The sequence below is a fragment of the Sycon ciliatum genome, chromosome 1 (genome assembly GCF_964019385.1).
Source record: "Sycon ciliatum chromosome 1, ocSycCili1.1, whole genome shotgun sequence".
NCBI classification, from domain to species: domain Eukaryota; kingdom Metazoa; phylum Porifera; class Calcarea; order Leucosolenida; family Sycettidae; genus Sycon; species Sycon ciliatum.
In genome coordinates this window covers 82,003,018-82,030,818 of record NC_088643.1, presented here as the reverse complement: position 1 = coordinate 82,030,818, position 27,801 = coordinate 82,003,018, and the positions used below count along the sequence as shown (strand labels likewise).

General features: G+C 49.0%; 2 protein-coding genes and 1 non-coding gene across 3 annotated transcripts; 2 read left to right on the top strand and 1 right to left on the bottom strand.

Moving 5' to 3' along the window:
• Positions 1–3,400: 3,400 nt before the first annotated feature.
• Positions 3,401–9,346, top strand: LOC135805858 (uncharacterized). Its single transcript, XM_065319977.1, has 3 exons — positions 3,401–4,104; positions 5,809–6,777; positions 8,606–9,346. Exons 1-3 carry the CDS (start codon positions 3,724–3,726, stop codon positions 8,825–8,827), a joined length of 1,572 nt encoding a protein of 523 aa, XP_065176049.1. The 5' UTR covers positions 3,401–3,723; the 3' UTR covers positions 8,828–9,346.
• A 346-nt stretch (positions 9,347–9,692) lies between these two features.
• Trnag-ccc (transfer RNA glycine (anticodon CCC)) lies at positions 9,693–9,764 on the top strand. Its single transcript has one exon. It is a non-coding gene; the product is annotated as a tRNA-Gly (tRNA).
• A 3,233-nt stretch (positions 9,765–12,997) lies between these two features.
• LOC135805857 (sialidase-like) lies at positions 12,998–27,765 on the bottom strand. The gene is made up of 9 exons (XM_065319976.1): positions 27,486–27,765; positions 18,815–20,523; positions 18,434–18,562; positions 18,053–18,237; positions 17,474–17,612; positions 16,958–17,015; positions 16,428–16,519; positions 14,630–14,782; positions 12,998–13,615 (listed from the first exon to the last, which is right to left on the bottom strand). Exons 1-9 carry the CDS (start codon positions 27,551–27,553, stop codon positions 13,428–13,430), a joined length of 2,721 nt encoding a protein of 906 aa, XP_065176048.1. The 5' UTR covers positions 27,554–27,765; the 3' UTR covers positions 12,998–13,427.
• Positions 27,766–27,801: the final 36 nt, after the last annotated feature.

The window sequence follows — 27,801 nt, the reverse complement described above, 5'->3', positions numbered from 1 at the left end:
CTTCTACCCGATTTGCGCAAGGTTTTCTACATGAGTGACTTGTACCGCTAGTGTCCGTATGGTTGCTTTGTGATAACGACATGCTTGGACTCATCCATTGATTACTTTTGGCTCTTATTTGCTATTGTGCTACAGTGCTGTTGCTGATATTAATACTACTGTCTATACTACAATGTGTCACTATGTTGACCATCACTTTGAACATCACACTGTCACATTCGAAGCCGGAGCCTCCGAAATACAATCGGGAATTCCGCAAGTACTCTATGGAGTATGCAGTGGAATTCAGGTTGTATAAGGAGGTGAAGGCAAGAATGTGACAGTGTGTTCCCGCCCTGGCATGTATCCCGTTGACCCTACACTGTCCATTCTTGCTGACGATGTAAGGGGCTTTCCAGTCTCGCCTCATAAAGGCCAAAGGAAGATGGCAGAGAGGGGACTTTTATGGCAACGAAGAGAAACGGAAAAAAATCACTTTGAAACGCTAGGAATTGACATGAAAATCGAGCGAGTTTAGGCCTAACACAATGTCACATTCTTGCCTTCACCTCCTTATACAATCTGAATTCCACTGCATACTCCATAGAGTACTTGCGGAATTCCCGATTCTTCGAGACCCGTTCTTGAAGTATCCCAGTTGTGTGGAGGGCAAGAGTCAGGCATAGAGGCTGCCATCCACGCCATGCGAACCGCCTACGACCAGAACGATGTGGAGGGAGTCCTGTTTGCAGACGCATTCAACGCGTTTAACTCGCTCAACAGACAGGTATGCCTCCAGAATATCCGTCATCTCTGTCCGGAAATCGCGCCGGCTCTCATCAACACGTATCGCTCACCGGCGGCTCTCTACGTGAATGGCGAGGCCATCATGTCAGTTGAAGGTACCACCCAGGGCGACCCATTGGCCATGGCAATGTACGCGTTGGGCACCATTCCGCTGATCCGAGTCGCTGCCAAGAGTGACGCCCTGCAAAGCTGGTATGCTGATGATGCCAACGCAGCAGGGAAGATCCCCCGCCTCCGAGCCTGGTGGGACATCATCGAGCGGAGAGGTCCAGAGTTTGGCTATCACCTTAACGCAGCCAAGTCGGTTCTTCTTGTTAAGCCCGAATGCGCTGAAGCTGCACGGGCAATCTTCGCCGACACCGATATCGTCATCAAGACGGACGGCAACCGACACCTTGGAGCCGCCCTTGGATCACCCGAGTATAGGGCCTCCTTTGCTTTGGCGAAGGTGAAGGCATGGCAAGAGGAGATCCGGGAGTTATCCACCGTGGCCTCCACTCAGCCACAAGCAGCTTACGCAGTGTACACCAACGTTCTCCGGCACAAGTGGTCATTCATCGCCCGCACAATGCCAGGAGTTGCCCCGCACCTCGAACAGCTGGAGTCCACCATCTCCGAGTCGTTTATTCCCGCTCTTCTTGGTCGTCCCCAGCCCGGAGAGACGGAACGCCAAGTTCTCGCGCTCCCAAGCCGCTACGGAGGCATGGGGATTGTCTCCCCAGTATCTCTTGTGAACCAGTTTCCTTCCTCACTTACGATCACCGAGAGCTTAGTTCAGCGCATTTTGAACCAGGATACACCGCCACAGGAGGAGGCGGACAACACCAGGGCAGCCAAAGCTAAAGCCAGGGCAGACGCCAGAAAGAAGGAGCAGCGTCATGCCAAGGAGGTGTACGATGGCGTGGATGGAGACCTGCAGAGGTCCATGGATCTTGCGGCCGAAAAGGGTGCGTCGAACTGGCTCACCTGTCGACCACTCAAGCAGCATGGGTTCTCGCTACACAAGGGCGCGTTTCGAGATGCTGTCTGCCTCCGCTACGGGTGGACCCCGCCCCATCTCCCCCAGAGCTGTGCCTGTGGAGCTGCCTTCACTGTCCCGCACGCCTTGTCTTGCCCAGTAGGTGGCTATCCGTCTCTGCGGCACAACGAGCTGCGGGACTTGACCGCTACCATGCTCACATCAGCAGCTCATGATATCAGCATTGAGCCACGCCTTCAGCCGTTATCTGGTGAGAATTTTCATCACCGGACGGCTATCCGTGAGGATGGTGCCAGGCTGGATGTTGCTGCCAGCGGGGTATGGGGTGGCCGGTTTGAGCGAGCTTTCTTTGATATTCGGGTGTTCAACCCTCATGCTCGTTCGAACTCGGTCCACTCCATCCCCGCCGCATACGCAAAGCATGAGCGTGAGAAGCGTCGGCATTATGAGGAGCGTGTTCGTGAGGTGGAGCATGCCACCTTCGTTCCCCTCGTATTCAGTGCCACCGGAGGCCAAGGCAAGGCGGCAACTGCCCTTTACAAGCGGCTCGGACTGATCATCAGCGACAAGAAGAATGAGCCTTACTCCATCACAATGGCATGGATCAGATGCAGGTTGGGGTTCGCCCTTCTTCGCTCGGCCATTATGGCCCTCCGAGGACACCGGTCCCGGAGCAGAGTTGCAGTAGCTCAACCATCATCGACCGAACTGGTGGCGGCTGAGTGCAATTTGCATTTCTGAACTGTGGCATGTGCGTAGCACTCAAACCGGTGAACATGTGCGCACTGCACTGACTGTCTTTAATGCTCCTCATTGTTTTTGTTTTTATTTATTTATTTTTTACCAGGCGTGGGCCATCCCCTGATGTCATAGGTACTAGGTGCCAACTGTATAAAAAAACTATATAGCAGATTGAAAAAAAAAAAGTACAAATGTTACGGGCTCCCCGGTAGTACATTGCCATTGGGTACTGCACTTGCGCCTGCGACCCAAGTCCCAAGTGGGCCAAGAGGTCGCGGGTTCGAGCCCCGCAGTCGCACATCTGACTGCAAAATCCCCACGACGCAGCTCACCAGATCAAGGTGTGCACATGTGGGTCCTCTGCACTCAGTAGTACCAAGAGTAGATAAACAGTTTATCTACTCTTGGTAGTACGAGTACTAGTAGAGTCAAGTCGAGCGAGCTGCAACTCCCGGTGCCGAAAGCTGCGGGCTACATGGCTACTTGAGTACTTCCCCTTGTCTAACCCCCAAGACGAAAATGATAGTAGCCGACTGGCATGGCCGAATTAAAAAAAAATGTTACGTTTGCACGCGATCAAGTCGCGCTTACCAAAGTTAGTTCTAGCGCTATAGCACGCTTTGCTCGCGTGCCAGCATGCAGCAGTAGGTACTTTTTAGGGTGCGCGCGCGCGCGCATATGGTCGAGACTCCGACCACAGATCGACCCACAAGTCTGCAAGGCCAAGAAAGGAAAGGACCCAACAAATACGGTAGACAGTAGAAGCTGCGTGGAACGGATACGGGATCGTACGATACTCGTCGAGGTTTTTTTGTACTGCGATCTCTGTCTGGCCAGCTGGCCTGACATGCACAGAGAGTCATGTACAGTTTATGTGTCTACTGGAGATCTACAATTTTTCAGTCTTCACTCAGCAGTCATCATCATCCTTTTCCTTTGACTGAAGGACGCCTATGCAGGGTTGTTGAGCTGAGGAGATTTCATTCTTCCTTACAAGAAAGCATTCTGGTTTCATGATTGTTTCCTTCGACGTTTGTGGTAAGCATACTGTGACGGCGCGGTAGACGTTCGCTTGGATGTCTTAGATATCCTCTGAGGCGAAAGGCATGGATGTCATCGGAAATTGGATTTGAACATAGAATACAGTACAGCCCTGCAGTTTATAATCAGAGCGACTCGGTCTCTTTCCGGATTGTGGTGGATACGCGGTCCCAGCAATGGCAGCCATCCTTGCTGGTGAGGTAACCAAAGACCTCGTCGTTCGCGACGAGTGCATGTGGTCAGACGACCTCACAACTTGGCAACCGAGATTCTTCGTGTTGCGCAAAAGTCAAGTGGGTGGATTCGAGATTGCCTACTTCAAGGATGGAACGATGTCTGTCCTGGCAGGCATGATATTGACATTGGATGTAAAGGAGGTGAAAATCAAGGAGTTTCCTGATCATCCACACGTGCTGACATTTGAGACACGGCGAGGTCGACTATTCGGATTCTCCTTCAGGGATAGAGAGCTGCTGCAGAAAGTTGGCACGTGTCTGCCTCTCCCCATTGTAGGCTTGAAGACAGGAATACTAGATGCCAAGGATAGATCAAAAATGGTTAGTGCTTATATCTTGCAATGCCCATTACTTTTTAGACAGTCCTAACATACTCATACGCTGGTAGTTCTGGTGGGGATCTGGTAGATAGTGCAGCTGGAAGTTGGTTATCCCAATGCAGATTTTTGAACATATTGATAACAAGCCAAGCTCCTTGTCGGCATTCATGCGTGATCCTATGCACTAGTACAGGTCGTCCCCCGTTAATATGAGTCCGGTTAGTACATAAACCCCGTTAGTACATAAGAAATCTCAAGTCCCGGACGAAACGTGATCACTTCCATACAAATTTTGTCGGTTCGTATATAATTCGTTAGTACATAAACCCTGTTAGTACATAACATCTCTCCGTACCCGCATGCCACCTACCTCAATAGTACATAATTTGTTGGTCTTTTGGCCTCCCAGTGGAGGCACATCGTGTTCTAGTTTCTACTTGTGGAGGCAATCAGCTCAGAAATCAGAGCGCACATGACAAACCGACAAAGCTCTGTTTTTTCCCGAGTGACTGTACTGGCACAGCTAGCGGCTGGGCATGTATCATGTAAACTGTAGAATCTTCGCTGACTGTGACTGTTAGAACATAATTTTTGTTATATCGAGGGAATCAAGAATATCTCCCTCCCTGGTCAAGGTAGCAAGAAACACTCAGAAAAGTGAAAAAGTGAAAAATTCTGGTACGCAAGCAAGTTATGTACACTTTCGTTTAGTACATAAACCCCGTTAATACATAACATTTGTCAAGTCCCAGAGATTATGTATTAACGAGGGATGACCTATACCTGGAAGCACAGCAATCAAAATGTCGCTACTTGTAGTGTCCGGGGTTCTGAGTCGGATGGTCTTGGTCCGAGGAAGCTGAGACGCTACTGCGGTCCTACATTCCCAATGAAACTCGTGCACTTCCCCCGAAACTGGGAGATTCCACCCTACTAGATAGGGATTTGAATGGAAAATGCCACTGGAATGTGCCACTTTGTCCTTGTGGAAGCACGGATGAACGTCACGTGAAACCCGCTGAGTCGAATCGTCTTGGTCCGAGGAGGCTGTGATATAGTGTTTGGCCTCTACCCCCAATCGAGTGTGGTTACATACGCAGTCCCATACTGATGCGTTCACCAGTCACGTGGTCACTGTGGCAGTGCATGGTACATGCTCTGTACATGGACCATAACCCCTGTCCCTGAATGGACCCTTCAGACTCAAAGATGTGTATGCAGTGCATGGTGAAGTCTTTGCGGACCATGAGTCCATTCAGGGGGTTGTGGACTCTTTATAGGATGCAGTGTCATTGCACTCGAGTCACAGGTACTGTGGGTTGTCGCCTGCACCGTGCACTACACTGGCACAGTGACCAGGTACTAGGTGACTGGTGTACGCATCAGTACGGGACAGCGTTCGATTGGGAATAAAAGTGATCCACGTAGAACCAGAAACTCGTAATTTATCCACTTAATACCAGGATTGTGACATAATTATGATGATGATTATGTCAAGCCCACATCTGAAGTGTCAATGCTGTGTACCACAGGCAATGTCCTGCTCTTTTCAACTAGCCATAGAGTGCACTAGCACTGTCACCTGCTCTTCATGACATGGACTTCTACTTTGTTTGTCTCTCTTGCTCCTCTTTCCTCCCCCCCCCCCCCCCACCTTATACATGTATATCTATCTCTTGCTTGTCCGGTTTCTTATGTTCTCCAGCTTGGCAGCGTCTTCAAGCAGACATTTTCACAAGATAGGCCACCTATGTTACAACGAGCAGCAGCAATTGATAGACCAACTGCTCCGCTGAAGCAATTCACTTTACCAGACAATGCAACAGCTCCACCGAAACCATCTTCGACAAAAGCACCTTCAGTAGAAAAAACACCTTCAACAAAACCATCTTCAGTAGAAAAACCAACAAAACCATCTTCAATAGAAAAAACATCTTCAACAAAATCGTCTTCAGTGGAAAAATCTGCAAGGCCGGCTTCCCTGGAAAGGGCACCAAAGCTACCGCCGTCTTCGCAAGACCTGCCTACACCAACACACCCATCTGGCCCTCTGGATAAATCTGTCAACCTGACCAATTCAGCTGGTGTTCCCAGACCTGCAATACCAACAAAAAAGAAAGAAACAAAGCCGCCAGCCCCAATCCCAAAGGATTACTCTTCCGACGGGAATGGCGTACCGGCACCAGGGGATGATGCGCCCCCTCCTCTTCCTGCAAGCCGAAGGCAATCTGAGCAGCTTGAGCCTGTCAGTGAACCCCCTCCGCTGCCACCATCAAATCGAAGGCAATCTGAAAAGGGCGAAAGTGACGTGGCTCCTCCTCTACCTCTTACTAGGACACAGGGCCGCAGAAGATCTCACATGGACCCGAGCCTTCCTCAGCCCTTGAGTCGACAGCAGTCATTGAAGAAGAGAACCGTGAAACCTCTAGAGACCAAGACCGCATCAATGCCAGTTATTCCGCTGAGTGAAATAAGTGCCGTGGATGCAGCATTTACAGAAGCCTCACCTAAACCTGCAGCCCGTACTCTTTTCCACGTGGATGATATCACACTGGAGCTGTCTGAATCTGAAGAGACCCTAACGATCATCGGAGAAAACAATGAACGCTTCCAGGAGGAGGTTTTGCCCTTTCTCGACGCAACCAGTATCAAGCTGGGAATCTTTGCAACCAAGGTAAGAATTGGGTGCACACAACAAAGTGATATTGTCAGGTGCCATGTTTGCCGTGATATTGAATACTTTAAGATCCTATCTGTATGTTCTTCTACAGTTGGCACCTGTATTGTATCAAAGGTGCTTCTTGTGCTATGGTCACAGGGCTGTTGGGGCGCAAACAAATATGTACAATAGAACAACAAACAAATGGGTCATGAGCAACAGAGAACGGTGATGGCAAACTCATTCCATTTCAGAATAGTACATTTTCAGTCCAAATGTACTTGGATTGCCCCATCGTCTAGCATGGTCATTTGCCTGCCTTCAGTGGTCTACGTTTTAGGGGGGGGGGGGGGGGCATTTTGCCTCCCCGAACATGGTAAGTGCTACTGCTAAATGCCATGCTATTGTACTAACGCTAAAGGGCATACATGTATATCTTTGAATTAGAGTGACGCTTTGCCTGTACATTGAAATAAACATATCATGTTGAGTTCCACCGCGATCGATCCGATAAGTAAATGGCCAGGTTGAACCTGCATTTGGAGGATCTTATTTCCTTGTTGATGACTACATGTACCATTGTAGTGCAATTCATCTCCACTGGACGTATGCACAATGGACGTAAAAAGAAGAAGAAGAAGAAGAAAAAGATCTGCTCTACTGTTTACATGCACACGTTGTGCTAAGTGTGCAGTGCCATGAAGTCGTGGCCTCTAGGGAGACGGCACGAGATCATAGTACCGGAAACAATGTGCGTTCTGACCCCGAATTTGGGACGGCACGAGATCATAGCACCGGAAACAATGTGCGTTCTGACCCCGAATTTGGGACTGCATGAGATCATAGTACCGGAAACAATGTGCGTTCTGACCCCGAATTTGGGACTGCACGAGATCATAGTACCGGAAACAATGTTGCGTTCTGACCCCGAATTTGGGACGGCACGAGATCATAGTACCGGAAACAATGTGCGTTCTGACCCCGAATTTGGGACGGCACGAGATCATAGCACCGGAAACAATGTGCGTTCTGACCCTGAATTTGGGACGGCACGAGATCATTGTACCGTAAACAATATGCGTTCTGACCCCGAATTTGGGACGGCACGAGATCATTGTACCGGAAACAATGTGCGTTTTGACCCCGAATTTGGGACGGCACGAGATTCTAGTACCGTAAACAATGTGCGTTCTGACCCCGAATTTGGGACGGCACGAGATCATAGCACTGGAAACAATGTGCGTTCTGACCCCGAATTTGGGACTTGTATGTAGTCTGTGGTCGATGCGCACTTGCGATCGCGGAATTGACCTGCTTACCCCAAGCTTGGCCTGGACAGACGGTGACATATTATGCTAGTCTGTATACGTTGGCCAGGGGTACTGGAACGAACAGCCCGCGAATGAAATCCACATCGTTCAGCGTTACAGTTCTCCTAGGTGCTACGACTCACTGGTGGGTATATATGCTGTGTTATGCAATTTCTTTCAATAACAATTATGGGAAACGTGTACAATCAGAACCTTATGGGAAAGGTGTTTGCACGTGCATACAGTGCTGCTCAATGAAATCCGATCACATGAGTCAAGTTTGCGCCCTGCACCACTTCACAGCCCAGTGTTCCCAGGGCTATGGCTGCACCGGCCCCGCGCGTACTTGACTCACACGAATGGATTTGATTGGGCAGCACTGTAGTTTGATGCACCATAGACTTTGCGTGCAACTTTGGCCATCGGCCCAAAAAAACAACAACATTGGAAATGATCGGGTATGGATTTTACTTCATCTCTCATTCACCTTCCTCATCCTTGTTCCCCAACTGTGTTTTGTCTTCTGCATGTAGGTCAAGTTCTCCCAGCTTGCGGAGATCTTTATACAGCGCAACTGGGACCTCACTACTTGCAATATATTCAAGGAGAATGCCGTGCGGTGTTCTTTCACAACGCGGTGGGGTGACAAGATCTTGCAGAGGATTAAGTACCTGGATGACACAAATGCTAAACGGGAACTTATGGAATGCCTGCAAATTTTAAAACTGTCGCTGGACTTAAATTCCATGGCGTAGTAAGTGCTCGAAATCACTCTGGCTGCTGGCTTTCAGTATTTTTTTGGCTGGTACGATATGCTTCCGCCGGTGCTGTCTTGTTTTAGAATTCGCATTTTCGTATCATCGATTCGATTGTACTTTATATGGCGTTCGCCATTCTTTGGTGAGTTTATGTTTGGTAGTACTTTATATGCACTCCTCTTTTCTGCATCGTGCTATCACCATGATCACCGCCCTCCTCCAGAGCTTCATAGGGTAGGGTGTACTTGCTGTTTTAGGTCACCAATGGCCATGCGCTTCTTCTTCTTTTTCTCTTTTTTTTCGCTTGAGAATCTGCATTGCAGTCTGCAAGACTGTTCCGGTATGTATTATTATTGGTCATGTCCAACGTTCCTCCTAACCGTTTTAATTCTGAAAGCTTGGTATCATGGTATCATTCCGCTATTCTAATTGAAATTGCGATCCATGGCATACCCATCATCTCATCATTACTTTACTACTGTATGTTTTTCATATATTTTTTGGAAAGATGATTGTATAGCAGGAAAGTGTGCAATGATGCAGGGTCGCATGCTCTCCAGGGCATTGGCGTTGGTTGCTGACGCCTGGATACAAAATGTGCATGTACTTATCAGGCTGCTGCACAAGAGCATTGTGACTCTGTATACTTGCATCGCACATCCTAGGTTGATGTGACTTCACGGCGTAGTGCGAGCGTGTAATTTCAGGATACATGTACATTGGTACATGGAGCGATTCAAGTAAAAGCACCGGCAGAGATGTTTGAATATGACTGACTGTGCACAATTTGCAGTGTGCTAGAGGCAGTGGCTATCCGGCTAGTGCAGCTCCTAGCTGACCAGTTCGCTAGCTGCTAATGTGAGCACCACTGGTGTAGCGGTTAGCATTCCAGATTCCCAATCTAGAGAGCCGGGTTCGACTCCCGGGTGGTGCAATTCTTTTTTCATGTTCGTTTGGAGCATGCAGGCACAAGCCTGACAAACATCTTTTTTTCAAACCAGCATTGATTAGAATGATGAAGCAAACAATTTTTTTAAAAGCATTGGCTCCTACATCCCAACGCTATTATTATTATTACAGTGTATTATTATTATGTACTCGCAAGAGCATCTATAAATGTACCCGGTTAAAACAGCTCCTTTTTGAAAATGTTTTCAATGAGTGATGTGTCGCTTTGTTTTGCTCTAATTGGTGCTTTTCTCCAATGTCATGCAGTCGTATTTATTCAGCTTTTATTTCTTGTGTACTTGCATACTGGTATTAGTTTAGTCCCACAACCTGCGATAAAATGATCAGCTGTAGCACCTACTCCACTTTTATGTTTATGTATCTATCGGATCTTCCCAAGTTGTACAATGTACTGTTGAGATACCGAATTCAAATAAATCAATACCATACCATACAATACCATACCATACCATACCATACCATCTCAAGTCCTTCAAAAACCAGGAGGATGGTGCATGCATGCAAGGTCCACCCTTGATGTATTTTTTTTAGTTATGCATGACTAAAAACCTCTTCTACGCATGACTATACACATGTAATTATTAATACCGGTAATAAGTTAGTTTTAGAACGAGGTCTGTATCGTTGTCCAGGAGACGACCAATCAGTGACGTTTCCGCCAAGGGCCGTATCAGAGTTAAAGCCCGCTCAATCGTAATTTTACTACTCAGCCCGCTGAATGTGGTGCGCACAACTTCCGGCACGCATTATAGTACGGTGTAGTACGGTGCAGATAATGATCTGAACTCTGCATAACGTATACGGTGTACTACTAAAATATACGCCTTTCAGAAGTGTGTACGGTGTTTCCTCCTACACGCTTTTATCTGTACGAGTTTCCTTTGTCAACAGCTGGCGGAACCCTATAAAAACAGGAAGATCAAATTCAATAGGTATCGAAAAGGTGCTCTCGAAGCACTAATACATGTACAGTACTGTACTGATGTAGCTCCAAGCTAGGATTAAGAATGAAGCTCGCAATAAGAGCCCAGCATTTTGCAATTTGCAAGTTCTATCATGTCTCCTTTTAGTAGTCCTCAGTGGTGCTGAGTTACCAGAAAACTTTGAAAATTCTCGTGATCATACCACACCAATTCTCTCTACACACACAAACCACAGAACTACCCAATATAAGGGTACAGAAGCATAATCCAAGTGAGATGATACATGTAACCTCGTTCCAAAATAGTTAGTGCATGGCAGGGAGGGCCTTATGGCTTGCTATGGCCCTCTCACCCTCAGGCTAACCTGTCGGGCGCTAACAAGTCTCCATAAGGCCCTCCCTGCCATGCACTAACCTATACAGTCAACTTACTTCGCTGATAACGACTGCGGATATAACGACTGCGGATATAACGACACTTCGCGAATAACGACAGAATGTCCATGCCCAGAGCAAAGTCCCATTTAACTGTAATACTGTCCATACAATGAGACTTCGGGTATAAGGACAAGGACACTTCGCGAATAGCTTATTATGGACACTTTTCTGATGCCCCGCCGAGTGTCGTTATACGCAAAGTAGACTGTAGGCATGATGAGGCTGGTACACCGGTAAATTACACAGGATTGTATGTGTGTATGTACAAAGCCACTTATAATAAGCCCATTGCGCATTGCCAAATATGGAAGGTAATGCATGTGAGTATGCTGGGCCATGGGATCAGGGATGCACTGTTCGACACCCCACACGACCATGGTCCATGCCTGCAATACTGACCAATCCCGAATAGATTGTCTGGGCTAGCCCATGGCGGATTATGCTCGGTAAATTGCTGAATTATGCTTTCCATTATGCTCAAATTATGCCAGTGATTACCAGTATGCTACTTTATGCTGGAATTATGCCAATGATCGGGTGCTATACGGTTGCAGTCCAATCTAATGGTACATGGTATGGGGAACTCAGTACAAACAGCCCTTGGCGGATTATGCTCGGTAAATTGCTGAATTATGCTTTCCATTATGCCAGTGATTATGCTACATCACGCTGGAATTATGCCAATGATGGTGCTATACTGTACATTGCACTCTTGTCGCACTTTGCAACGTTACAACGACTCTGGCACCTTCACTGCACGGCTTATAAGGGGTAACATTCACTAGGCTATTTCCTGTAACATACCCAAATATGCCTGGAGAATTAAAATCTTCAGCCAGCATCGTAAGGTTATGCCGACCGTCTGGTCTCAAAAGTCCTTTTATGCTAGGGCATAATTTTTAGACAAAATCCTAAGATTATGCCAGAAATTATGCCAGCATAATCCGTCAAGGGCTAGTCTGGGCTATATCACCTTGCTGAGTGTACTGCACTCCAATAAAAAAATAAAGAAGTATTGAATAGGGCTTGAAAGTGCTACGTCACAGCATAGCAACAATTTCAAAAATTCAAAAACTGGATCCACATGGCTCCAGTTTTTGTAGGGATCCAAGCACATTTCTCAAGTACAATTTTTCGGCCCATTCAAATTTCGGCCTCCCAGGGCTAAAACCCATTTCGACCACATCAAATGCTCACCTGTACTGCTGCCGTCTGTATACACTGTCACACTGAACCTTGCAAAACAAAAATTCGGGCGCAACAAATTTTCGGCCAAACATGACCAGGCCGAAAATAAATACGCGCCGAATATTTCTTGCCTTACAGTATACCAGTTTGTTGTACACACTCATGAGTGCGCACGACTTCGTAGCACATTTTCACCATCGTGTACTATTTTCTTGCACATTCCCATGGATAACGCGGGTTTTATGCAAACTTTCTCAAAAATGCGGATGAAAGCTAGTTACGCGGAAAATTGTGCGTCTGCAGAATTGGGTTATCCCGTGGGGACAGGCCAGTAAGAGTAGGCAACTGTGATCTCTTTTCTTTGGGCCACATGGGCGACTTGCTGCCTTCATTGCACCATGCAGCTACATTAAATTTCGTGAACTGTGGAAAAGTCACATATCACACTTTCCCTGTGGTTTGAAGTAAACCTTACTGAAGTTCACGGACCCAACGTTCAGAGATCACTTTGGTACTTCAAGGAATCAAGCAAAAACGGTTGAATGGAACGAGAGACTGTGGGTCTGAGTGCACGGGTACAGGGTGTGATGTAGACAAGTTATGTAGTAAAGGCAGCGCACCACGCATTGGCCCATAATCACAGTCGCATACTCTTGGTTACAAACTCTTGACGGCGTGGTACAAGCGCTGAGATAATGTTGCTGAAGTGAAAAGATAGACATCACTAAGCATTTGATAAACTTGACACAGAGTGCACTATTTTTCAAAAGGTTGACATCAAAGTGGTCACTGTACATGATGGCAGGCGTTGATTCGTTAAAAAAGAGAGTGAAGGAGTGGAGTAGTAGTGGCAGTAGTAGGAGTAGAAAAGACCCCAGCTCAATAAAACACAACTCACTAAATTCAGTAAAAACTATGGTAGTACACAGCGGACTGGCTAGTAACTGGGCAATTTTCTTCTTTTCAAGCAAAATCAAACCAGAAGAACAAGGCTGGCGCTGCCCTAGATCTGTGCACAATGCCAAGCAAGGCTAAAAAAGACAGTTATAAATACCTGACTGTTTGCTAGTGCAGAGGCTGCTATATGCCGTCGCTCCGCAGCACAACCAAATCTGAGAAGAACTTCCCATCGTTGTCACCTCCTCCACACACCAGGAGCTTGGATGTTCCGTCTTCTGCCTCCGGTGTCGACGTCATTGTGTGACCAACCCTCGCTGGCAGTGCGAGAAGGGGCGATTCAGACTTTACTGCACTCCACTGCATGCTTGCTGTGATATTTGCAGGAACAAAATCAAGGCAAGGAGATGAACACATCACTAAGATACTAGTAAAAGACAGGTGCAACACTGCAAAGTTGATGATTGGTTATGTGAAGTACCGTATTTTCCGGGGTATAAGCCGCACCGGGGTATAAGCCGCACCCCCCCTTTTTGAAGCAAAATATTGACTAAAAGTTGGTATTCGGAGTATAAGCCGCACCCACAAACCAAAATATTTCACACTCATTGACAAATGGCCTTTCTACAAATTTATTATGGTTATGGAGCTAAATACCATGTTAGATCAGAAATAATGATTATGAAGTGTTAGTGCACCACAGGTTACTGCAGAGGTGTTGGTGTATTGCTGTGTTGACTACAGATCACTCCATGTCATCTGCACTATCTTCAGTCTGGATGCCACTGATGCAGTAAAAGTGCCGGGATAGCAACACAGGCGCGAAGCTGAGTCGAATGACATGTCACATGACGTCAGCATGCATACTGATGTATGCTAGTATTCATTCGCGCAAGCATATTCGGTGTATAAGCCGCAGGGGCGATTTTGGTCCGATTTTTAGCGAAAAAAAGTGCGGCTTATACCCCGGAAAATACGGTAACAGCTACGTGAAGCACTATCAATCCATTGAAATTGAATTCCAAACATTATGAAGGATTTGGGTGTAGTGGAGTACGCATACCCTGACAATGATCTCATTTCATGGTATCGATTGTGAAAAAAGCTACATAAGCAAAATCAAATCAGACCCATGACGAAGTCTTTGTCGTTTGCCACTCTACTGGGATAGACAACCCTTGAAAAAGAGAAAGAAATGGTTCGCAGAGTTAAGAGTTAACTTAAGACCATTGTAAGCATTTGTCGGCATGTTTGTGCCCCCCCCCCCCCCCTAAAATTCTAGTCACATCAACTGAACACAATAGGGGAGCCAACAAGGTGGGAGACCAGAGCCAGCACGACTGATTGCACTTGCACACAGCAAGCAGCATGTCCGTGTCACTCACCTGTGTCGAGAATGAACGCATCGCTCAGCGCTATGTCGCCACTGTAACCGCCGTAGACCAGAAGGCGATGGTCAGGCAACACCACCGTTGTATGCCATGTGCGTGCACAAGGACCTAACCCAGCTGGTGATGCCGTCTTGAAATCCATCAGTTCTGCACACCAGTAGCACAGGCAGAAAGAACGAGAAAATTAGCATGATTTATTTATTTAATTTATGACAACATCTCTAAGCGCAGTGGGAACACTGTGCCAATGTGAAGAGAGTGGGTGTTAGCCAACCATGACCACCTGCACATGTACGCCTCTATAGGTCGTAACACTAGGGAATCTGGTTCCAGCTTGATCTGGGAAAAAGATGTGGCAGGCAGTGTCCAACTGCCAAGCGACAGTTATGGCCCTGATCCCCAAAGATAATTTGGGAAAGGAGCGCTTGGCATAATGATTTCCAATGTCCTTCCAATGCTGGAAACATTCTCTGGATATGAGTAAGCATGGAGCACACAAACCTTTTCTTTGGGTACAGCACCAAACAAGCGTTTTATCCTGACATCGCTAAACTGCCCCAGAAAGCAACCAGACGAAGCTGACAAGTCCATGCAAAACGTGCTGGTACGACATGACAACTTCAAAATAATCATATATACACCTATAGTGAATAAGACCCCGACTATAGCCCCAGTCTCCTGATGATTGCTTTTCAGCATGAAACTCGTGAGTAGAGACATTTTTAAATCACCTTTTTGTTCCACCGGATTTTCGTGTGTCAAAATAATCATACAAAGGTCCTTGCTACACCATCACATACAATCCTTGTTACTCTTGAGAGTACAGTAAAACCTGGTGTAAGCCACCTCTGTCTTTAGCGACCACCTGCTCTGTACGACCGGTTTTCCATGAACGGACAGTTCTATACAGAAACTGCACCGGATACAGTGACCACCTGCCTTGCGCGACCAGTGGCCGACTTTTTGTGTACCAAGTGCCATATTGGACCTGCACACAGCGACCAAAACTAACCAAAAGTGCCATCTTGGCTCGCAGAGTTGACTGCAACAGGGTTGAAGTGTGCTCTGAAGCAAGTGGATGCAGTCAACTGAAGTGACAAGTGACAGTGCAGAATGCGCTGCATGCACTCCAGTGAGGTGTGCTTTGCCTGCACGAGAGTATTCTACGCTCCACACCTGTCAATATGAGTACATGGAAGTGCAATCATGCACATGTATGCATAATCCGATATACCACGGATGTGTGGGGCCTGGTTCTAAAGACCACCTGGCTTTAACGACCGCTTTTGCTTGCAAGGTGGGGTGGTCGCTTAAACCAGGTTTTACTGTACAAGACTTAGTATATCTGAGAGCGAAGTTCGAGGTTGGAAAATCAGTGAAAACCATTCGTCTGCAAAATAGAGATCTGATCTCTTCTGACATTAGAGAGGTTAACATGCACGTTATTTTTGACGTGACGCGAATGTTCAGCTCGCGTTATTTGGCTCGCGCGTTGGAAAACAACGCAAGTGACCTGCAGAAATGTGGAGTTGTACGCCAAACTATTCGTCTGCAAAATAGAGATCTGATCTCTTCTGACATTAGAGAGGTTAACATGCACGTTATTTTTGACGTGACGCGAAAGTTCAGCTCGCGTTATTTGGCTCGCGCGTTGGAAAACAACGCAAGTGACCTGCAGAAATGTGGAGTTGTACGCCAAACTTGACGTGAAATTGCGCGTCACGTCAGAAATAACGTGCAGCTTAACCTCTCTGATAAAAACCTGTTATTCTGTTGTGGCATACACGCTTACCGAGGTCAAGAACGAATAAGTCATCAAAGAAACTCGGATAGTCCCAGCCTCCCAGGATATACAGATGATGACCAAGGCGAGCTGCAGAGTGCCTATGTACAGAAGAAACACACGTGCACATGCGCACGCACACACACACATATGCACCATGCATGGAAATATCAACACAATGCACCATGCATGGAAGTTTCAACATGTCTTGTCCTCACAGTTCAGGTGCTTTAGCAAGAAAGCAGCATGATATTACCTTGTACTGTTTGCCTGAAGTCTCAAGTAACTGTTTCACCCAAAAGTTGGGCCAAAACAGTTTCCACTGATCACAGACCACTGGTCATTGCACAATCATCATGTTATTTTTCCCCATACCAGAAGCTTTGCACCCCCACCCCCAACCTCCTCAAACCCACAGAGCAAGTGGTTGGGAGGGTTTCACAGGGAAGTGCAGCTTGGTGACATGAGGGCAATACAAAGATAATTGCTGACCAACCACGGTCCTAAACTTCATGGCGAGAATTTAACTTAAAACATACCCGGAACGAGGGCAAGGTAAATCACCAGTCACCACAGGCTTGTACCAGTTCTGCTCACCTGTACAAGGAACACGACACCACCACCACCACCACCACCACCACCAACAATAACAAGAAAAAGCATGCTGGAATGTAGTAGCCAAGCCACCTGCCCGTACTCATGTTTTCACAAATGAATTGTTTCTAAAAGGGACTCAGCCGTGCTTTTGTTACGAAGAGTGCATGATGTTGGAAATTACATCCCAGCATAGCGGACCAGCCACAACAGGCTGAAGGGAAGTATTACTATTGCACGCATGGAGTCGAAGCCTGAATCAACGTGTTGAGCGGGGGCTCCAGTTCCCCAAGGACCGGGTACACAACACCCATGACCAGGCATACACTGTGTCGCTCCATGTGAACTTGACAGTGAGCTAAGCAAGCACCACGACATGAGAGTACAGCACCACAACGTGATGCAGATACAGCTGCTGGCCAAAGCAAGTACATAACACTGCACAGTAGTACAACACTCACTCAGGCTGAAAATGAACAAGTCGTTGGAGCTGCCATCTGGTTCGGGATCAGGTTCCGGGAAAATGCCACCAAAAACGAGGCCCTCCTGCCGAAAGAACGAGCATGTGTGGTACGCACGCTGCGGCGCGACGCCCTTCATCTGTTAGCAGAAAGAGAGCAGCAAACCACCCATATTTACCAAGATGAGCCAGAACAGAATCCAACACCCAGAGGCACAAGGTAACCGTTACATGTAAACATACGCGAAACGAAGAGGAAGTGGGAATGCACGCAGACACTACTAGTATTGAATGTAAGCCGCACATTGCCTAATTCTCGATTCCCCAACCCCATGCCGTGCGATTCACCAGCCACGGGTACTTTGCACAAACCCAGTATTAAACACAGATTCCTTTAATCAGAGGTAACCGCGCTGCAATTTCAGGTCCGTGCGGAAAGAAAGTGTGAAAAAGAAACCGTGCCGAGCACTGCAGTAAGAAGTACTGCAGTGAGAATAAAACGCGCTGGGTAAGAAGAAAGCGTGCCGAGTAAGAAAAAAAGCATGCAATACTGGTAGACAGCACCTGCCAAGGAACTGACCTCTAACTTCTGCCATTGCCAAGTAGTCAGGTCCAATGCCTGCACATCACTGAACCACTTCTTGCCCTTGGAGCCACCGTACATGTAGAGCATTTTGTTGTCTGGATCCAGTACAGCCGAGTGACCCGTGCGCCGTTCCGGACATGATGTGTCTTCGCAGACCACCTCTGAGTAGCTGGCATTGCCTGGCGGACACATGGAGTTTCAAAGCATGAAGCAGGTCAGGGGACCAAACAATCAATTTCCCAACCAGAAAACTAGCATAGAGTACACACAAACATGATACACACACCATCAAATATTCATCTTTAATAGATTGCCCTGAAGATGTTTTACAACTGATATGACTTCAGACTGTCGAGTATGCTATAGCCAACTTACTGCTTTCCCCTACTGTAACGCGCAGTAATGAGTCCTTGGCCATACGCTTGTACGTGCCCTCTCCACCCAGCACCAACACACTGCTGTCGTCAAGTAGACACGCGGCATGACCCCAGCGGCCCGTCATGACTAGGCGGAAACATGAACAACAAGAAAGACACAATTTGATTATGACCACTACATGCGATCAGAAACATAACGAAATACCCATTCCCAGAAACATAACATGTAAACATTTCAATCCAAACATCAGGAATATTCGCTTGAATTGCCAGGGTCACAATACTGTACAAAAGCTCCATCTCGAGAGTTTAGACGTTTCTCAAATAGAGGGTTAGAATTTAGAACGTACAGGCAGTAGGAAATGGGAAGAACTCCTACCTGTCGGCTTGTCAGACTCAGCTCTACTTGGCGACAAATCATTGCCAAGCTTTCTTGGTCGCTTGGCATTCGAGCGTCGGGCACCTTTGCTACGCTTTCGCCCACGTCCACTAGAAGTTGCCGTGACAGGCGTTGTACTTGCACTCTCAGTCCAATCGTCCGGGATCGGGGTCGTTAGTAAGCTGTTCGTTTTGCTGCTAGTGGACTGCGTCTGATCACCATTCTCATCTACATGTGCACTTTTCTCGACAGGTGTTATAGGCGCTGGTTCATCGGCCCCGTTGAATGCTGACTCTACTGTTAGGCTGGTTCGCCTGACGGGAGTTGCATCAAGCTTGTCTGTGCTAGAGAGGGGCTGTAGAAGCGTGCACACGCTGGCAGAGGTGTCAGGTGAACCATTCTTGCTCACAGGGGCAGAGCTAGCCTCCTCAACAGCAGCAGCACTCGGTCCAGGCGGCAAGAGATCATTACTATCAGTGCAACTGGGTAGCGCAGTTGCAGCTGCTTCACCAGTCAGTGATTCCAGGTCGAGAGGACTGGATTTCGGCCAGGGCAACTCGCTATCATCACTGTCGTAGTCATCGAACACAGGTGGCAGAATGGATGAGCCAGGTGTTTCCACTGCAGGTGCAGGCAATGCTATCTGTGCACTAAGCGTGCTAGACACAGGTGGGGAAGGTGGCATAGCACGGACGGACGGCGTCAGCACTATAGATGGTGAGCGCTCAGTGCCGTAGCCAGCATCTTGACTTCCCGTGGATCGGGACGCCATGTCAGCCATGCAAGTATCCGCAATGCCAGTGCCTGTGTCATCAGTACTCTGCTGTAATGCACCGAGGGGACTTGCAGTGCAAGCACCCGTGCCATCATTACTCGGCTGTAATGTGCCGAGCGGACTTGCACTCTGTGCATCGTCGCATGCTGATATCCTAGGTGAATTGGAAGTAGAAGTAGCAACACAGTCCCTACTCTTGTCACCATCGCCACTCTTGTCACCATCGGCACTCTTGTCACCATCGGCACTCTTGTCACCATCGGCACTCTTGTCGCTATGGTTGCTAGGTGACAGAGAGCTCTTATCCTGACCGGGTAGCTCTGAAGCATGATGGTTCGATCCCTCACCATCACTAGGCCTGGCTGGGCTGCAGTTGGAAGGAGTGTCACTGCTTCCACTCGCCCTTCTTACAATGGCAGCACTTGGTGACGTTTCAGCACTGCACCTCAAACTATCCAAAGCCTGACGTTGTGGTGAGGCAGCAGGCGATGCATGGCGACTACTCAAGGCAGCAGTAGATGGAGAAGCGGAACCACTACTGGCAACACTAGCGCTGTTGGCATCTTTGCGGGGTACAAACAGGTGATTCAGGTCCGCCGCAGCACTATGGGATACAGTGCAGGGGGAAGAGGGGCTGTTCCTATTGTCAACGTTCCCCGTAGCGCTATGCAAATCATAACCGTCAGCGCCAGTAGCACACACACCATCAGGTGAAACAACAGATGCTGTCAGCCGCAAATCAGTGACATCATCAGGCGATGGTCCACAGCTTGAGTGGAGAACTAAGTTATCTGCAGACAGCGTGCCAACATGGTGTGACGTGCTCCCGCAGACTAAAGACAGAGAAATGCCCTCCTCAGGGACAGATCCACCCGCAACAAACAGTAGAAGGTGGTCCGGCCAGCAAGAAAGCTGAGCACTTGTTGGACTTTGCCTAAAGAAGACAGGAAGACAGAAAGCACATACACATACATGTTAATACTAGAGGGAAGTGACCATCAGCATGCAGCAAGCAGGCACAGAGTTAAACCATCAATACTAGTTGGTGAAGATCAAGCTGGATAGTGCGATACCACGGTCAGCGCAGCAGACGGGTTTTGGTGGCGCTGGCCCACACAAGACACACTACCTTGGTGACATACAGTGGCTGAACCTGTCATAACGCGTATCAACATTCAACCCACAGTTAGATACAAAATCAAAAGGTAGTGTAAGGGTCAGAGCCCACCAGGTACAAGAACGGTAGCCCATCATGCACCAAGAGTACATAACTTTCCAGAGTGTGCAACCCCGCAAAAATCGTCACCACTCATTTCCAGAGCGATGCCATTTTTCGCTATCCACTTGACTGCACAGAAAATCAAATTGCGTGCAGTCGACCTCGAATCTCGAATGTCTGCACAAAGCTGGCTACATCATGCAGAATGATGTGATTCTTAAAACGAGACAGGACAACTACCCACCGGTAGTTGCATACTCTTGGAGGCACCGGTGGTGTGTCACTCCCGATCAGCCCCAATGCCAAATGAGATCACATGCATATTGTTTGAGCAGAGCTGCGGAGAACAATCTACTACAAAGTGGTACAAAATGGGTCTAATGCTTCAGCAGAATTGCCAATGGGAACTTCATGTTTCTTTACTAGGTCATCGGACGGTGTCCATTTTATCACTGATCGGGATGCATACCATTGCTGCTGCAATCAACACATGCAGTAGACGCACTAGAACATACACACACTTCCTAAAATCGATCAGAGGGATCAGTACCGGCTCAGTTGTAATCAGTGAGTAAGCAAATAGTGCCATTTTGACATACATATTCCAATTCCTAGGGTACCCTGTAAAAAGACTCACAGTCTGTGGGGATTGCCCTAGTAAAATAATAAATACTACTACTACTACTACTAATTCACTATAACACAAAACTCGTCATTCCCCAGAGATTACGTTATAGTGAGGTTGAAGAGGAACTGTAACCGACTTGTTATAGTAACAATAGTCCTGCCAATACTTATTATAGTCTTTCTGCTAGTACTTCTATTCTGATGAGTGGTGTTAGTATTCTTGTTGTCTGGCTCTCCCAGAAGTGTTGTTGCCTTATGCTGTCATTCCAGACATAGATGAGTCATGACCCGTTCATGCTGTGCACGTAATTCACTCTATCCTTTAGGTGTCTTGTTTCACCATGGACTGCTGTGTCCATTGTTCACCTGCCACGCTGCATGGCTTCTGTATCCCTACCTGGCTGTCTTTGCTTTCATCCTCGCTCCCGCTGCTTGCTGACGATCTCCGAGTCACGCGAGGAGTTCCCTGTTAGTTTTTCCGGTCTTATCTCTGAGATAGGGGAGTCAGTCTACTGCCTGCTTGGAAGTGTTCAGATCATACATTCTATCTCTCTTTTTACAAACCTTTTCTAACCGAGAACTGGTGTTGTGGTTGATTGCGCATGCCAGAGCGTGAGGACTAGTTCGCTGCATAGTCTAGTAGTAGTTCCACTACAGCGTGGTGCCGAAACCCGGGACTGGGGGGCTGTGGCTGCACTGGTGCCTGTGTGCGGTCGGTAGTCGGTACTACTAGTGAGCGTATTCGCAGTCCGTGATGTCGCTGAAGGCAGATAACTATCTGCGCGCATTCCGTGGAAGAGGTGAAGATTTCGGTACGTGGTGGCTGAAGTTTCTGGCACTGGCCGATATCTCTGGATGGGATGATGACGCCAAGAAGACGAAGTATATCCCATTGTTTCTCGATGGAGATGCGTTCCTGGTCTTTTCGAGGATGGCGGATGCGGACAAAAAGAAAGTAGATGAAGTAAAGGCCAAGCTATCGTCCGCCTTTGCAGTTACGCCTTCGCAGGCGTATGGCAAGTTCGTAAACAGGAAGCTCAAGGTCGACGAGTCCGTAGATGCGTACGTTGCAGACCTCCAGCGGCTGCTCGCGCTGTCTGGCCACGCAGCCGGTAGCGACACTGACTCAGTGGTGATCGAGCAGTTCATCGCTGGCCTGGGTGCAGAGTTCGCTCGCTCCGTGCGGATGTCCATGGCTGGCAAGACGCTGAAAATCAGCGAGTGCGTTGAGCAGGTACGCGCACTGCGAACGGCTGCAGAAGCGTGTGGTGCTGTTTCCGAGGACGTTTCTGCCGCTGCTGGCCCAAGTGATCGCCCTGCCAGATCAAGTGCGACTGATCGCGGGACCGTGACCTGCTACTACTGCCACGAGGCTGGCCACATTCGTCGCAACTGCCCCAAGCGCAGCTCGAAGTCAGCCAAGACGCCCTTGAACTCTTACAAGGGGAATCAGGTGACATGCTACTTTTGTGACAAGCCTGGTCACACGAAACCCGATTGTCCTGACAGGAAAGCGTGGCTGGACTCGAAGAAGCGTCCTGCTGCTGGCGTTACGGAGCAGCAACCCCGACTTCCCAAAGGCGAGTGGGACCCCAGCGATCCCTGTCTGTGCACGGTGACAGCGCAGCGCGGCGGCCTACCGCGGGTCTTCGTGGAGGCACGCAAGAACAGTGTGAGTCATCATTCTGACGAGTGGCACCGTCTGCGATCAGTATTGGACACCGGTTCAACGCGTACGCTGATCGATAAGAAAACTGCAGAGCGAATAGGAAACTTCGATTCTGACAGTGCGTACTCTGAGAATCTGATTGCACTGGATGGGAAGTCGCTTGACGTATGCGGCACAGTGCAACTTCAACTGCGCAGACTGGATGGCCCAGTGCTGCTACCAGTAACCGTAGTGACAGCGGTGGTAGTGCGAGATTTGACTGCTGTATCGGCTAACATCCTGGTGGGCAATGACGTCGTGGTCGGTAATGGTGGCGTACAGCTTCGCTACGGGGAGGACAACTCCTTGAGTGCCGTGACGTTCGGTACGACGCCAGCAGCCGCGTGTACCACGGAGCCAAGTAAGGATTCGCACCCATCTCCACATGTCAACGTGATCCGCGATGGTAAGGACGTCATATTGCGGGTGAATGACGGCGAAGTGAGGTGGCACGCGGAGCAAGGCCACTGGAGCCTGAAGTGGTATTGGCAAGATGGTGTCGAGCCCTGCCACCGCATTGGTCCGAACATTGGAGAGTACTCCAGGAAGAAGCTGTCATCCAAACAGGAAGAGCAGTTTTGCGCTGAAGTTAAGAAGTGGATTGATGAAGGATGGCTGGTACGACACGATCCAGATGTCCATGGCGAACCAGCGGCGGTGCTCCCTCTTCTCGCTCAGGTGCAGGGGCACAAGGCTACAACTCCGGTGCGTCCCTGCTTAGACTACCGCTTTCTGAACGCCCAGCTCACGTCACAACCAGGCCAGGATGCCCCGGTGTGTGAAGACACGTTGCGAAAATGGCGGCAGGACGGCGATGCAAGCGACTTCTGCCTCCTGGATGTTCGGAAAGCGTACTTGCAGATCCGTGTCGAACCTGAGCTCGTCCGCTATCAGACTGTGCTATGGCAAGGGAAAAGATACGTTATGACTAGAATGGGTTTCGGACTCAACATCGCACCGAAATTCATGGACATAGTCATCCAGTGGATACTTCAGGGCTTCCCGATGGCCGACAACTATGTCGACGATATCCGAGTTCCGCGCAACAACGTCCCGGCGGTTGCTGCTAGGCTGCTCGAGTACGGCCTGCCGACAAAGCCCGCCGAGCCGTTGGCTTCCGCTCGGGTCCTTGGGCTGCAGCTCAGCACGGGCGAAGGAGGTGACACACGCTGGACTCGACGCGACGGCATCAGCCTTGATCTCCAGCGACCAGCGACAAAGCGGGATTTGTTCAGCTGGTGTGGACGCCTTACCAGCCATGTGCCTGTCTGCGGGTGGCTACGACCTGCTACCAGTTTCCTGAAGCGTCTAGTCGGAGGTGACACGCCGTGGGATCACCTCGTGTCGGAGCAAGTGCTTAAGTTTGGCGAAGAGGTGATGGCCCGGCTAGCAGGTGATGGGGATCCAGCCAAAGGTGTCTGGTCAGTGACACCATCGACCAGTGATCCAGAGCTCGTCGTGTACACCGATGCATCCGATGTTGCCTTAGGCGTAGTGGTCAAGGATGGCAGCGGCGTCATCGAGGACAAGGCTTGGCTGAGGAAATCACATGACAAGCGTCACATCAACGTCACGGAACTGGATGCAGCGCTCAACGGCCTTTCGTTAGCAGTATCATGGGGTGCGAGACGCGTCCGCCTTGTAACCGACTCGAAGACGGTGGCCAGCTGGCTGCGCGATACTTTGGGTAACATCCGGCGCATCAGAACAAAGGGTCTCAACCACGTGCTGGTGCAGCGCCGTTTGCAGATCGCTGCTGACATAGTGGCAACAGCCGGCCTGAGTGTGTCTGTCGAGTGGGTGCCGACAGATCAAAACCCCGCCGATGCGCTGACAAGGGTACCGCGTACCTGGATCAAGTACTTCAAGGAGCAAGAGGGAAAGGGTAGCGTCTCCGTGAGTGCGGCTGTTGGCGAGGCCCACGTTGTTAGCCCAGTGCTGCGCGCAAGGATAGTCGAGGGTCAGGCGAGTGATGAGGAGATCCAGTCGGTGATCCACTGCCTAGAGAACCAGCTGCTCGTGCCCTCATCCTACAGCAAGGTGGCAAGAGAGCTAGTCGTCCGAGACCGAGTACTCTTCCGGAGTGTCAAGCTAACCCTGGATGGACAGGTCGAAGTGCCGGTAGTTCCCGACGTGCTGGTCGGCGAAGTTGTAGCCATTGCCCATCACAATTCCGGACATGCTGCCTGGGAGGCGACCTACCAGATGATTCGAGCTCGTTGTTTCTTCAAGGACATGGCCCGTGTGTGTCGCAAGTACATCGCCGATTGTGAGCAGTGCCGAGCCGCGAACCCGTCTGGAAGCGGACAGGCGTCACCTACACGCCCTGATATTCCTGGCCGACCCTGGAGTGAGCTCGTCCTAGACACGCTGGAGCTTGGCGAGAACAGCAGCGGACAGTACCATTGCGTCTTGGTCTGCATAGACACATTCACGAAGTGGGCCGAGATCTGTCCACTTCGTCGTCACGACGCCGCCTCCGTTGCCGCAGCATTCACCTCAATGTGCGTACGCTGGGGAGCCCCCGATGTCGTCAGGACGGACAATGGAACAGAATTCCGGAACGCCATCGTGGAGTCGCTGTTCAAAGTTATGGGGGTTCGTGTACGAACAGGAGCCGTACGACATCCTGAGTCTCAAGGCGCCGCCGAGCGTATGAACCGGTCGCTGCTAGGCCTCATTCGCAAGGTGCTAAGCACGACGTCTGACTGGCAGCAGGATCTTGACGTGCTCCTGTTCTTCTACCGAAACCGGCCTCACCACGCCACGCGACTGTCCCCCACCGAAGCGATGATTGGCTGGCGGCCACGGCATCTTGTTGTTGAGACAGCTAATGATGATTGCCTCCTGAGCGAATGGGTGACGAAGCTGGCTGATCGCACGGCCGTTGTAAGGGACTTGGTAGAGTCTGAGCTAGCCAGCGCCGACTTCTTGGAGTCTCCATGCCGTGCCAACCCCTACTGCGTGGGCGACCATGTACTGTATCGACATCCAAGTCGCCGTCAGAAGCGCCTTCCGCCGTTCCAGACAGGATGGACCGTGAAGCGGATTGTGTCGCCCTCCACCGTTGTGATCTCTCATAAGCACGGTGCAACAGGCATGAAGGAGAAGACCGTCAACATTGACCTGTTGAAGAGTGGTGTTCCTGAGGAAGCCGACGCCGACGCCGACGCAGAGCTGCACCCAGACGTCGATGATGACAACGATAGTGACGACGGCGGACCTGTCTGGTGGATCGAGGCTGACGCAGGTGATAGTACTAGTGATGTGCCCCGTTATGGCCTGCGCAGCCGCACCAGCATACGACCACCGAGTCGCTACACAACCTAGCTCGGTTTGGACGACAGTCCCTATTGTTACCAGGTGATGGGGTGAAGAGGAACTGTAACCGACTTGTTATAGTAACAATAGTCCTGCCAATACTTATTATAGTCTTTCTGCTAGTACTTCTATTCTGATGAGTGGTGTTAGTATTCTTGTTGTCTGGCTCTCCCAGAAGTGTTGTTGCCTTATGCTGTCATTCCAGACATAGATGAGTCATGACCCGTTCATGCTGTGCACGTAATTCACTCTATCCTTTAGGTGTCTTGTTTCACCATGGACTGCTGTGTCCATTGTTCACCTGCCACGCTGCATGGCTTCTGTATCCCTACCTGGCTGTCTTTGCTTTCATCCTCGCTCCCGCTGCTTGCTGACGATCTCCGAGTCACGCGAGGAGTTCCCTGTTAGTTTTTCCGGTCTTATCTCTGAGATAGGGGAGTCAGTCTACTGCCTGCTTGGAAGTGTTCAGATCATACATTCTATCTCTCTTTTTACAAACCTTTTCTAACCGAGAACTGGTGTTGTGGTTGATTGCGCATGCCAGAGCGTGAGGACTAGTTCGCTGCATAGTCTAGTAGTAGTTCCACTACAAGGTCCAACCTGTACGTACGTACATATGGTAGTAAGTCTCAGCGCACACAGCCACACTAAGTCCTTGGCTACACAAAAGTATTAATTTTCAGTCAGACTGAAAGACTGACAATTTGTGTAGCCAAGGAGTTAGTGTGGCTGTGTGCGCTGGGATTTACTATGATTGTGACAAGGCTACAGGGGAGTTACGCTAGACTTCTTACTGAACATCACATTACTTATACCTGGTATCAGCACACATCAACTACTAGTATGCGTGCGTATCGTCACACGTGGATGGCCACATTGCACGTACATCTTCATAAATTGAACTGAAATAATTGATTTAGAAACCTAAGTTGAATTTCCGGGTGACAACCTTCCACTGGGCTTGGGGATAGTAGTTCCCAAAGCTTTTGTTGTATTTTAAAGCCAAAAAGAAGCAACGTACCTGCAGGGGTTCTCCAGCACAAGTGGTGGTTGGGAAATATCAGCCAAATAGTGAATAAGACAAGCCATTGCTCTTTCTTCAAACTTTTACGCCTCGATGTGAGCGATGCTGCCCACGACACATATGTGGTGCATGGGTAGATACTCTCTTCACAGGATAAAGGGGATTTGCAAAGCGTTTTTATCCAATGCAGTAAATATTTCCACAAGCCAATGCCAAGCTAGCTTCGATGTCCACAAACACTCAACTCCGTCTCGAGTCTGTAAAATAAAGGTGCATGTGTTGTGTGTGAAGTGATTCAAAATTTTGCTTGAAA